We start from the raw sequence: 13,583 nt of genomic DNA, 5'->3' as shown, positions 1-13,583 counted from the left end.
TCACTCTGCTCTGCTCTGCTCTGCTCTGCTCTGCTCTGCTCTGCTCTGCTCTGCTCTGCTCCTCCGGTGCTCCTTCCAAAACCTTCCTCCCTGCTACCAAATGGGGAGCCTTTTATAGGAAGCGCAGGGTCCAGCTGACCAATGGGGGCTGGGCCTCGTCAGGGAACAAAAAAGCATTGGCCCACCATCCAGTATACCGTCCTTCTAGGAGGTTCCTGAAGCTTCCTGGTAGGGGTCTGCCACAATACATTTTAATCATAATATTAGATTTAGTATATTTCACTACTGTGTCTGGGACTTATAAAATTAATGCTTGATATTAAATAATTTTAATGTATTCATTCATTCGCTGACAGGAAAATGCAGATTCTGTTTAGCTCCATCAGCTGCACACTGTTGCAAAAGACTGCAACAACTGTCAGTTTTCTCAAACTGTTGAAGAAACCTTTTAGATCTTGATTTTTTATTTTCTTGGCCATTGTTTTACTTTTTCTAAACAGCCTTAATTCTTCAGCAAATTCTTATATAGTGAAAATTCATAATTTAGCTACTAATTACCAGAACCTACTGATTCTTTACCTGCATAAAATATATACTTCAGGTTTTGAACCTTCCAATAATGTGAAATCAGAAGCTTAACTGGGTAGCTCTTTTTTGGAACCTAACTGCTGATTTGTAGCCGTCTTCTGATACTTGTATTAAGATGAGTATCCTCTTTATCCCCTCTACATAAACCCTGGATTCTTATTTCTGCTCCACATCTGATTAAATGGGTCTTATCCACAAAAGCTCATAATAAATACAACTGTTAGTGTTTAAGGTGCCACAGGACTGCTTGTTTTTCATCATACAGTGGTCAGTTCAACATCATAAGTGCTGCAACCTTTTCCCAGCATCACAATCTCCATGTTTTTTTCGAAATGGTTCTCTTTACTCTCCCCTCGAGAAATATATGGTGGCCTAAATCCACAAGTTGACTGCCAAAAATATATCAATGTTCCCCATGGAACCATTTATTTGTTGTTCTCTGTGGTTGTGATTCCCAGAAGGAGTCCAAATACAGATTTAAAAGCAATGGTCTCAACGTACCTGTCAGAACTAGTTAGGTGACATACCTGGAACAAGGTTTCATGAAGTTTGTAATCCTTTTTATTTTTATTTTTTGGCTGTGTGTGTATATAGTTATGAAGATGAACAGATGAAGAATGGTGTGAAAATTAAATAGACTACAGGGTGGACTGCTTGTGTAGTTAAATATGATGGAGGGAAACTGGTTACATTGTTCTTTTATTACTTGTATGCTTTTAGGGTTTTTTTTAAAGATGAAATTATATCTTTGGGAGCATGGAAAACGTCCTTTATTGGGGTCACTGATCAGTTTTCTAGTTACTTGCCACAGAAGGAACAGATAGGAAGAATCAAACTTGGTTATGCTGCAGTCTGATTTTTTTTTTTAAAAAGAATAACATAAAATGCATCCAACCTGGTGACTGCAAAATTCAAAAGACTCCCCAAGGAAACAAATTATCAGAGAGGTAGCCGTGTCAGTCTGTTGCTTTGAGAACAACAAGAAGTCCTGTGGCACCTTACAGACTAACAGATATTTTGGAGCATAAACTTTTGTGGGCAAAGACCCACTTCATCAGATGCATGAGTGGGGGGGTGGTTTCAGAGAGGTATTTAGAGAGTGGGGTCCCAGTAAAAGGGAGGGCCAGAGCTGACATGGTCTATTCAGCAAGGTGGAAATGGTCCAGTATCAATAGTACTTATAAAAAGAGTTAAAAACAAGTCAGATCAGATGGGGATGTGAGCCTTTGTCAGAGTCTAATGGGGAGATATTTACATTGGCCAAACTAGACAGTCTCTCCGTAAAAGAATAAATGGCCATAAATCAGACATGAGGAATGGTGATGTACAGAAGCCTGTGGGAGAACACTTCAATCTCCCTGGACACTCAGTGGCAGATTTAAGGGTGAAAGTCCTGAAACAAAGAAATTTCAAAAATCAAATGGAGAGAGAAATCTCTAGGCTGCAATTTATTTGCAAATTTGACTCCATTAACCATGGATTAAACAGAGACTGGGAGTGGCTTGCAGCTTACACAGGTAGCTTCTCTGCTCTGGGTGTTAATATCTCCCCCTTAGACTCTGACAAAGGCTCAGATCCCCCTGTCTGATCTGACTTGGTTTTTCCTCTTTTGATACTGGGCCATTTCCACCTTGCCGAATAGACCTTGTCAGCTCTGGCCCTCCCTTTTACTGGGACCCCACTCTTTAAATATCCCTCTGAACACCTCCCCCCAACTCATGCATCTGATGAAGCAGGCCTTGCCCATGAAAGCTTATGCTCCAAAATATCTGTTAGCCTATAGGGTGCCACAAGACTTCTTGTTGTTCCGAAAGAAACAACTGCACCATGCAGAAAGTCTGTCTCTGAGTTAGGTGATATGCAGCTGATCTTTTCAGGCTTTCACTGTAATTGTTCTCTTTGTTCTATGGCAGAGAACTGAAGAATAAAACTACACAATTATTTTTTACCATTGAGAATCATGTAGCTGCATAGGTTGGTTGCATTGTTACAGTAATGTTGGATATTATAAATGAATTTTTAAAGGGCCTTTGCCTCAGCTAAACCTGGAGGTGTGGCATGCGACGGCCAACCCCAAAAAACAGGACAGTCAGTCTTATGTTTCCATGCTATCTGTAATTCTCTTTTATCTATCAATTCACTGTGAAGCACAAGCCAAACATTTTGCAACAAAAAATGTTCTGGAGACCTGCTACATAGGGGCGAGTTGTTATGATTAGCAATAACTGATCTGGTTATTTTGATTCTCACTACTGACATGGGAGTAATGAAACTATTCTGACCTTTGTGGGATGGTGTCATGGGGTCCACACACCTCTAGGATTGCCTCCTCTTAGCCACTGAAGGGATGAGCTCCATCCAGGCGCTGTGCCCAGCAGTTTCCCTACTCATTGTCGTCTTTCACTTGTAGCCTCTTTCTCTGTAGTAGCTGCAGCTTCCTCTTTGTGATTTGGGTCTCCCTTTCTGGGGCATCAAATCTTTGAAGGCAACCTGCCCAAGGGAGTCTGCTCCCTACTCCCTGGTGTATGCCACTTCCCCAGTGGCTGGTAGGAGAACCCAAGACCACCTCTACTCTGGGTTCCTAGCCAGCTCTCTTCCACTTTGGACCATATTGTCTCTTCCCTGAAACTCTCTTTACCATCTGACCTTTTCCATTTCCCTGGGATTGCCAGTCAGACACCTCCCTCCTCTCCAAGAGAAGTTATAGGTTAATTGTCTCTATATCCCCAAACACACCTTTCTTTTTCCTTGCATCTCCCTTCTGCTCTCAGCTCCCGGGCTTTATACAAGTCCTGCCTGTTCCTGTTTAGTGAGCCTTTGTCTAATTAATCCTTGGTCCCTGGCTCTTCCTTTAGCAGTTGTCTAAACAGTACCGTTGCCCTGACAGCACCTTAACCATTTCAAGCCCTGTGTGGGAGGGACATTTCATCACAGAGGTGTACTTCTACTCATGCAAAGCCCCATTGACTCTGACAGGAACCTTATGCCTTATTCCATCTTTGTAGGTATGGACTCCATCATTTTTCACAAGTATTTAAATAGGCTAAATTACAAAACAAAGCCTGTATTTTTGAAATTGGGTGACTACAGTTTGGTTCCTAAGCCCTTTGTGAGGCACATGCGTTTCAAAAGTGCTGAGTATCTTCCAGTTTTCAATGATGTCACTGAGAGCTCTTGGCTGCTCAGGCCACTTATTTAGATGCATTATTTTAGCCACCCAATTTTGAAATGTTCAAGTCTGCTCTACCCCTTTCATAACACTATTACTGAAAAAAATTGCTTATTGTCATATTTTTACCATTAGAATATCAATATTGCACTTACATTTGCAGCAGAAGTACTTCATCGCCCATATGAAATTGTAGCTTGTACTGACTTCACTAGTGCTTTTACATGTGGCCTATTTAGGTAAAGATTGTACAACCTAGAAGACCGCTGTGTACCCTTAGTGGCACCTGTATATGTACCTGTGGCTGTGGACCAGTGGTCTAGGGCCCAGATAATTGATATTTGGACACACATGTATAATAATAATTCCTCTTGGTGTAATCATGCCTTCTACAGCAACATCTGAAAGAGTTCAGAGTATTGTCCCCTTACTAGCCTACTTCAAAGTAACGTAATCCAGACAATTGTTTTTTGGCTTCAAATTCCAGGAACCCTCAAGCTATGGAGCAAAATACATTATGCATCTGAAGGTAAAATCTGACCTCCTTAGGATATAACACCTGCTATATCTGATAATTAGTGTTTGCTAGCTATCACAGTAAATGACAAAGAAGATACCAGAACCTGAAGAGGAACAAATTTTGATAAAAAGAAAAGCACAAGACTTAAATGCTCTAATGATTAGCCCATACAAATGGACATGTTAAGGACCTGAGCAGCCAGAACAACCTGAAAAATTGGGCTTTACAAGGAGCCAATGTGATTTGGGATCCCAGTTTATACCAAATTTTAGTGAGACTTTCAAAACAAAAAGCAGTCAAGTAGTACTTTAAAGACTAGCAAAATGGTTTCTTAGCTAACGAAAGCTCACCTAATAAACCATTTTGCTAGTCTTTAAAGTGCTACTTGACTGCTTTTTGTTTTGATAGTGTATAGACTAGCACGGCTTCCTCTCTGTTACTTTAGTGAGACTTGTGTGTCTAACTCCCAAATTAATCACTTTCTTGGGTACATGAGGATCACAAGATTGCCATTTTTTAAAAAGCCATAACAAGGACTTTTGCCTCTGACAGTACTTTGACTGTGCCACCTGGTGTGAGGCAGGATTTTTAGAAGCAACTAAGGCCCAGACCCTTGATGATAGTTAGGTACATAGCTCCTGTTGAAATAAATAGCAGCTTATGTACCTAAAAACCTTTGATAATCTGACACAAAGTGATTTAGGAACTGAGGTTCAATTGACTTCCAGCAGAGAATTTGCCCACAAGTCACCACCTAGGCACATCTGAAAATTCCACTCATCAACAACAGAGTTATTAATTTCAAAAATATTTCTTTAAAGATAATATTTCCAGTATTTTTTTAAATAAAAGGTAACATTCTATAGCATGGAGAGACTACTGAGTGACAATATAATCCAAATTATCCATAAGCAGACAAGTACTTTGTATACAGAAATTTTATACCCATGGTTGTCACACTGTCACTATCACCTTATGGAGCTAATATCTCGAGTGAAATAACTGGTGTAATATGTGGCTCTTGAAGTTTGTGCCTTATCTCAAGGAAAGTTATGTACACAAATGGAAGAAATTTCTATTGCACATTTTATATGGACATCTTCAGAAGGAATACAAAACTCAATGAATAAATTCTGATATACATGATATGAGCACATCTTACACTCAAATGGGTGGTTGGTAATAACGTGTCAGGAAGCCACTTACCGTATAATCCACTGGCAAACGATATTTGAATTATAAGGCTTTGGGTAATTGATAGAGTGGAAAGAACCAAAGGAGCCAGTCAATATAAATTTTCCATCACAAGGTGTAGCTGTAAAGAAATAATTATTTTCCACAGTACAATATGAAATTTGGAAGCACGGCCTTAAAATGCATTATATATGCTAAATGTATTAGGGTACAGGTTGAAGTGTTCAACTTTCTCTTCTAGCATCCTCAGGACCTGACAGGCAGCCAACAAAAGAATTTTCTGGACCACAGGAGGTCATTATTGTCCAGCACGTTACCAACACTTCCACTGCTTACAGGGCTTCAGAAGAAGTGGCTCTGTCCCATGAAATAAATTATTTTGTTAGTCTTTAAAGTGCTACAGGATTGCTGACTTTTTTTTTTTTGCTATTTCTAACCTCTTCAGTTTTGTCTATTGTTGCTCCTATAGCAGAGCCAGAAAGAAACATTTCATGGTGATTTTATTAACAACATTAGAAAGTGAACATATTTTTTCCACATCTGTTGTCTGAATCTCTGCTTGAAAGCTTAAGAATTTCACTACCCTCTGTGAAAGTGAGGAACTAACAGGAAGAGACTGTTATAATTTCACCTTTCCTGTAATGTATCTATACATTTTGAGCATATGCTAAATTCAATAATGCTAAAAGGGAAAAATAAGTGGGGATGAGGTGGAACTCAAATTTCATTGTTTATAGAGAAATAGCACTTTTTTTTGTGTGCAAGAGCAGTTGCAAGAAGAATTATGAATAGGCTGTAAATCTTATTGTAAAACTCTGTGGTACTTCAGAAAAGCCAGACAACTTTAGCTATTATATAGCCATATTAAGTTGCTCTGAGGCCTCCCAAATGTGCAGATGGCTTATTGCCATTCTCTATGCAGGCTCTGCAAATGTTACTAGAAGACTAAATATAGAAACCTGGAAAGCTCTTTCCTTGTGAGCATAAGATTTAAGATTCAAAATTCAACATCTCAAGTAAGGGTGATGGTCTGAATAACATGTTGTCCTGAGGCCAGACTTTTATATTCCCCAAGACTGTAAAGAGTGGTTTTCAGTGAAATGTGAACTGAAACAAATAGATTGAATGCTTGATTCACCAGGGACAAACTAAAAGATAAATGATATCACTAGTAACTCCCTAAAGCATGCTGTAACTCCTGGATTCTGCTCTGTGAATGTTCTGCATCAAGCTTCTTTTCGATATAACAGCACATCATCTTTTTCCTAAAGACCGAGGCGATTTTGGACTCACTTTTACATAGTGCAATCTGAAAGAAATGTTGCTAAGAGCAAGAAATAATGTTCTAATTTTTCAAAGGAATGGAGCATTCAAAGATTCCATTGAATTCTCCCCATTTTTCAACTATTACTGTTAGGTCCCTAAGAGACATAAGCAAAATTTGTGAGCAAGTTAACTTCTCCACTTACAAGCAAATTTCGTCTTGCCTCAGTGCAGGGGGCTGGACTTGATGACCTCTTAAGATTCCTTCCAGCCCTGCATGATTCTGATGCTATGAAAGAGTGTTATTTATGCTAATGAAAAATGTATGCAATTACCATTAACAAAAAAAGATGAGATTATTTAAATAAATGTACCAGGTAGAATACTTTTAATTACAGATAACAGAAACCTTTATGTATTGTTTCAAGCCACTGTAAAAACTTAAGGTAAATTGTTTGTAGGTTCTATTGCATTAAATATTGTTTGGAGTCAAAGGTCCAATTGCACAAACTCCTGAATTCCCTCCACTTTCACTGATTTTTGACAGGAAATGATAGCTGGAATAAAAGCCTATTTAGCTAAGTTTGCAGTGAGTGAAAGATTACAAGAGAGTTAAGTAGGCGCAATGGCTCTTTGTTCTTCTACATTGCTTCCCCCCTCCCCAGCTTTGTTTCATTTTGTTTTTTAAAACTATTTTGCCCTCCAAAAAAGCTGTAGTTACTAACACTGATTCTTGAAAAGAGGAAATTAGGTGCTAAAACCTCTGACAAACCTGCAAGGTGATAAGCACTTGTTCCCAGAGTGGAGTATACATTGGTTTGGTGCCAACAGTTGGGAGAACAAAATAAAACAGCAGTCAAGTACCACTTCAAAGACTAACAACATTATTTTTTAGGTGATGTGCTTTCATGGGACAGACCCACTTCCCAGTGAGAGTCTGCCCTGAGACAGGTGTGGGCAAAGGACCAGAGGGCCCAGAAAAGGGGCAGAGGTGCAGCTAGACTCTTAATAAGAGCAATCAACAATCTGGAAGTGGCTCAACGCCATTTGAGATTAAGCCTATCTTTGAGATGTTCATTAGTCTTTTTTCTACTATTTGATCATTTCCATTGCAAACAATCTAGTAACCAGGCTTCAGATAATAAAAAGAGACCTATAAATTGCTTCAGTGCAGTAGAATCCCCTTGGCCAATCATATTAAAAGATAATAGAGAACAGTAAGCAATTAAAGAATGTTAGGTTGAAGTAGTATACCATTATCAACCATCATTAGGGGCATTTTTGTAACGGTTCCCCCATAAAATTAAGGTGAATGAATCCTAAAGATGGGGTATGTGACTCTGCAGGTGCATACCAACATCATTTTTCCAGTAGTTGTTGATAGCACAATGTTGGATAACATTGGTAAATTATTTGACAACACATTTCCCATTGACGAATGTAGCTGGTTTTCACTGCTTCAGCATTAAACCATACAAATATTCATAAAAAACATCTAGCCACTCTAGCTGTTCATATATTTCTTTAAGGGTGAAAAAAAAATCTTGAATTCTGTTTTTCACTTCTACTGGCAGTGGTTTGGAAGTTACTTTTATTGTTTAATATATTGAGAATTACAAACAGATTTAAAGATTGTTTCAGAGCTTTCCATTCTTACCGCATATTTTTTCAGATTCATCTGAACCATCTGGACAGTTTAGTATTCCATCACAAAATAGGTCTTTACTTATGCAGGTCATGGCATCAGCACAAAGTTTCTCAGGAGGCAAACAGTTCACTGAAATAATAAGAAGGATAAATAAAAGAAAATTACCATATATTACAAAGGAGAACTGTCCTGCCCTTGTAACTCCAGCACAAACCTGATTATATGTCAGTTTTGAGAGTTGTATACTTAAGTTGTTTACAGTGTTTTTACATGCTCTGAATCAATAAATAATAACTGAACAAACACAACAGAAAGGTAAAAATTAGGACAGAATGGTAAATAAGTTCAGAAATATGAGAACTGAACATTCACTTCTTGTTTGATCTAAGCTTAAAACGAGGACTGGTGGAATTTTTTGTCACTTTTTTGCAATTGGACAATTGGAAATACGTCTCCACTTTCAATAATTTAATAAAAAATGTAAAATTTGTCATGGAAAAAAATTCCCACATTTTGACCAGCACTACTTCAAAAGGTTTTTTCAGGTCAAGTTTAGTAATATTACAAATCCCTGAGGGGGAAAAAAAATCAATCTATTGTTGTGCAGTTTTCTGGCCACATTCTGCAATCAGCCCCCTCTGGTTGGATCATGAAGTTTCTATGGATTCACACTAAAAGGAGTGTCCAAGAGTTTAACTGTCCCTCCACACGGATCTAATTGTTTGATCAAGGCCAAAGAGTGCAGTCTAACTTTGCCACCTCACAGTTTATCCCCTTTTCTAGATCATGTGTGACCGTGTTGAACAGCATGGATCTCAGTATAGATCCCTGGGGGATCTGGCTATTAAGCTTTGTCTGCTGTGAAAACTGGCCATTTATTCTTATGTTTTGTTTCCTATCTCTTAGCAAGTTACTGATTCATAACAGAACTTTTCAGGTTATTCAATGGAGTGCTTAATTTGCCTGAGAGCCTTTGGCTTTCACATTGCTAAAGGTGCTCTGAAAGTCCAAGCATGCTATCACACTGGAGCGCCATTGCATGCATGTTTGTTGACACCCTCAAAAGACTGTAAATTACTCTTGATGCATGATTTCCCTCTACAAAACCTATGCTGACTTTTCCCCAACATATCATTGTCACCCATGTGCCTGGTAATTCTGTTCTATGCTGTAGTTTCAACCAGTTTGCCAGCCAGGCTCTGAAGTTAGTCTTACCCTCCTGTAATTGCCAGGATTGCCACTGGCGTCTTTATTTTAAAATAAATAAATAAATAAAATCGTGTTGCTATATTAGATCTGTTCCAGTCATCTGCTACGCAGATTAAATTAAGCAGTAGGTTATATACCACAGTCAGTAGTTCTGCAGTTTCTAGTTTCAGTTTCTTCAGAATTCTTGGGTGAATATGATAGTATTCTGGTGACGTGTTACCCTTTAAATTATCAATGTGTTTCAAAACCTTCAGGAAACCACAATCTTAGACAGTTTCTCAGATTTGTTACCTAAAAATATGAATGGATCATGTGTAGGAATCACACTTCCATCCCATGCCATGAAGACCAATCACAAATAATTCATTTAACTTCGCTACACTGTAATTCAGTTTTTTGCAATACCAAGTAAAGGTGGAAAAAAAGAAAATCTGCCATTTTGCAACCAAGCAACAGGCCATTTACTTAATAGCCTTTATTTCATCCACTGCTTTATGTGACATAGGAATGTTGGCTAGGACACTGACCAATTTTGCTCAAGACAATTACCAAGGAGAAGTAGAAGAACCTTAAGTATATCAATCAATCCAAAGCACAGAACACCTCTGACACTTCACAGAAGTATCAGCAACAGGAATGACAACAAATCTTTGGTAAAATGCTTAAACCTAGTGCATTCAAGACTCAGGTTAAGTCTACATAGCAAAATTATTTCAAAACAACTATGCTAGTGTCTACATGAGACAACCACTATTTCAAAATAATTTCAAAACAGTGGCCATCTTATTTCAAAACTGGTAAACCTCATTTCAAATCAGCTATTTCAAAATAGGTGCTGTTAAGACAGGCTACATCAATGCTGGCCCCTCCCTCTAGAAAGTGATTGAAAATGCAAATGAGATGCTGATTTGCATATTCTGCTCCTCATTTGCATAATACCAGCCACTCGCAGTTCTGGAAGTGCTATTTCTGAATGCCAAAACAGCTGTGTAGATGGGGTTCCTTCTAAATGGAGCCCCACTTTCAAAAGTATTGTTCTTCCTGAAAAAAAATTAGGAAGAAGAGTATTTTCATAAGTGGGGCTTCCTTTCTAAAGAACTGCACCTATACAGCTGTTTTGGCTTTCAAAAACAGCACTCCCACTATGGGGAGTGGCTGTCATTATACAAATGAGGAGGTGAATATGCAAATCAGCACCTCATTTGCATTATTGATGGGCCATTGTTTCATGCCCCTTCTGAAAGAGAAGGGCCAGCATAAATGTGGCCACAGAAGCTGTCTACACATACAAGAAATGTTGAAATATGTTACCCTCTTTTGAAAGAATAAGAGAAGCGTTCACATGCATAACACTTTCTTTCAAAAGAAAATTGAAGGAACGCAGTGTAGGCATCAAAATCCACACCCTGATCCCATATCAGGAAGATTGCCCCCTTTTGAAAAACTAAATTGAAAGAGTATACATGTAGACACTCCACTGCCTGCTCTTTTGAAAAAGGGGTCCGTCATGGTGCTGGTCAGCTGGAGCACAGGGCCGCTCCAGATGGCAGCAGCTGGGCTCTATGATCCCTGCCTCCAGCTGCCCTTAAAGCAGTATGAACACAGGAACCTCATGACAGAAAGCTGAGATCATGCTAGGAGCAGCCCACCCTCTGAACAGCCCCGAAGCAGAAACAGGCACTGATGGCCAGCAGCCAAGTCCCTGCCCTTGTGAGCTGTCACAGGGTTCCCAGGGTCCCAGGAGCAAGAAGAAATAAAAGGGCTCCCTCCTGGACAGAATGGGAGTGGAAGGACCTCCTGGGTCTCTGGAAAGGGGAGGAGGTCCTGCATGAGATGGGCATCAAGTGGTGAAATGCTACTGCATTTGCCTGCCTGGTCTGGGGCCTCCTCATGAGGGGCCACCTGGAATGTACTGCCAAGCAAGTACAATTGAAGGAAAAAGAACTGCGACAGGGCTATGCCCAGGCCCAGGCTGACCACTCCAGGACAGCTCCAGACACCTTCCCCTATTTCCAGGAGCTATGGGCCATTCTGGAGCTGGAGCTGGAGCTGGAGCTGGAGCTGGAGCTGGAGCTGGAGCTGGAGCTGGAGCTGGAGGAGCAGCCTGGACCAGGGACCCAGGAGGCCAAGAGCACCACCAAGTGGTCCAGTGAGGAGGAAGACCTGACGATGTATATCCCCTCCCGCTTGTCCAGCCAGGTGACTGTGAGTCAGGCACTCACAGACATTGCTGAGGGACCCTCAGGTATATACACTGCAAGACGCACGCCCTGGTCTGTGGGGTGGGGGCAATGCCCCAGCCAGTCAACAGAACACAGGACCAGTGATCCCGAGCTGCACACTTCCTGGCTTGGTGTCATACATGGACCTGAAGCAGCCCACCAGCGATGGCCAGCATCCGCATCCAATGGACAGCGCTGCAAGCCACTTGCAGTGTGTCAGGCAGTCCGGGCTGGACAGTGCCCAGGATGCATTCACCATGGAGTGGGAACCCCTAGCTACCTGAGATGCCCCTTGGTGGCCACAATGTTAAATGGGATGCCAGCTCCAAGAGAGGGGGAGGGTGTCCTGAGGGGAGATGCCAGCCCCACGGGGGTGGCGGGTGCCCTGGGGAGGATGCCAGCCCCAGGATGGGGCGGAGGCCCCAAGAGGGAGGTATGCTGCCACACAGTCAGGCCTCTCCACGCCATAATGTGGTATTCACATGCTGTCCCTCTCTCCCTACAGCTGCACCATCTGAGGCCCGGGAGAGTCCCATGCTCTCCATTGTCCTGGAGAACCCCCCAGCAGATGTAAAGGGTGCCCGTGCCCCACCCCAAGCACAGTGCCATCAGGTCCATGGCCGGAGGGCCCCTTGGTGGGTGGGGGAGGACCCAGCCAGCTGCTGCCAGGTGGAGATGGCAGAGCAGCACCTCTGGTGCATTAAGGCTGCCCTAGAGTGGAGGAGGGCAGTGTGCAACAGGCTGCTGACCACCCTGGAGGGCACTGGCAGCAATCTCTGGGAGAAAATGGCCAGTGTGGTCCATCTCCTCACTCCCCTCCCACCTGCCCTGCTAAGCCTGTTGCTGCCCTCCCTGCTAAGCCCCTTCCACAGCTCTACCTGCTGGTGTTCCCCTCCCCACCAAGGACACCACACCAGGTGGGGACAGGGGATCCTGAGGCCAATGGGGCTTGTGGCCTACCAGCCCAGGCCTGGACTGAGCCCTCCCGCTGCCCTCCATGTTAAGAGCCCTCCTGCCCTCCTCCAGGTTAGGAGCCCTGCCGTCACATCAGTACACCATTGTTTCCCCACCATACATAGTTGCAAGTTAGTTTCCATTATGTTCATACACATTTAATTGGCTTACACCCCCATGTGTTGTGCTCTTCGGGGAGGGATGGTGAGTGGCAGATGTGTGGGTGTGGTGGTGGTGGCAGGGATGATGAGGGACAGATGTGCATGGGAGCAGGTGTGGGTGTGGGTCACATATGGCTGTCCACGAAGGCCTGCCTGAGGACCTCCCTAATTTGGAGGCTGTCCTGGTGGGCCTGGCGGATGGGGGCAGCACCCAACTGTTCGTACATGTCACTGGCCCCTGTGGCCCTCCTAGGACGTAAACGTCCCTCTTACCCTCCACAGTGTTGTGGAGGATACAGCAGGCACCCACCATCTTGGGCATGTTTCGAACTTTGACCTCCAGCCTCATGTGGAGCCACCTCCACTGCTCCTTAAAGCCTCCAAAGGCCCATTCCATGACGTTCCACGCATGGTTGAGAAGCAGGTTGAATGCCTCCCAGGTATTGTCGAGGTGTCCCGTGTACAGCCTCATGAGCCACACCTGTAAGGGGTAAGCTGTGTCTGTCACCATGCAGAGCGGCATGGTGACATCCCCCTTCACTGGGATCTCCCACTGTAGGACGAAGATGCCGGTCCCCATGGACCGTCAGAGCCTGGAGTTCCGGAATGTGCGGGTGTCATGGACATGGCTGGCCCAGCCCATGTAGATGTCCGT

At 42.4% G+C, this 13,583-nt stretch overlaps 1 protein-coding gene across 1 annotated transcript in view; it reads right to left on the bottom strand.

Annotated features, from left to right (window-relative positions):
* TMPRSS15 (transmembrane serine protease 15) overlaps nt 1-13,583 on the bottom strand; it is a 119,997-nt gene that overhangs the window by 78,963 nt on the left and 27,451 nt on the right. The window contains exons 5-6 of the mRNA XM_074989555.1: nt 8,392-8,596; nt 5,484-5,592 (exon numbers count right to left, since the gene is read on the bottom strand). Coding sequence (XP_074845656.1) covers nt 5,484-5,592; nt 8,392-8,596 — 314 coding nt within the window. The remainder of the gene's footprint in view (nt 1-5,483; nt 5,593-8,391; nt 8,597-13,583) is intronic.

The sequence above is a fragment of the Carettochelys insculpta genome, chromosome 1 (genome assembly GCF_033958435.1).
Source record: "Carettochelys insculpta isolate YL-2023 chromosome 1, ASM3395843v1, whole genome shotgun sequence".
Lineage (NCBI taxonomy): Eukaryota > Metazoa > Chordata > Testudines > Carettochelyidae > Carettochelys > Carettochelys insculpta.
The sequence above is the reverse complement of the archived record's forward strand: the minus strand, read 5'-3'. Positions and strand labels throughout refer to the sequence as shown.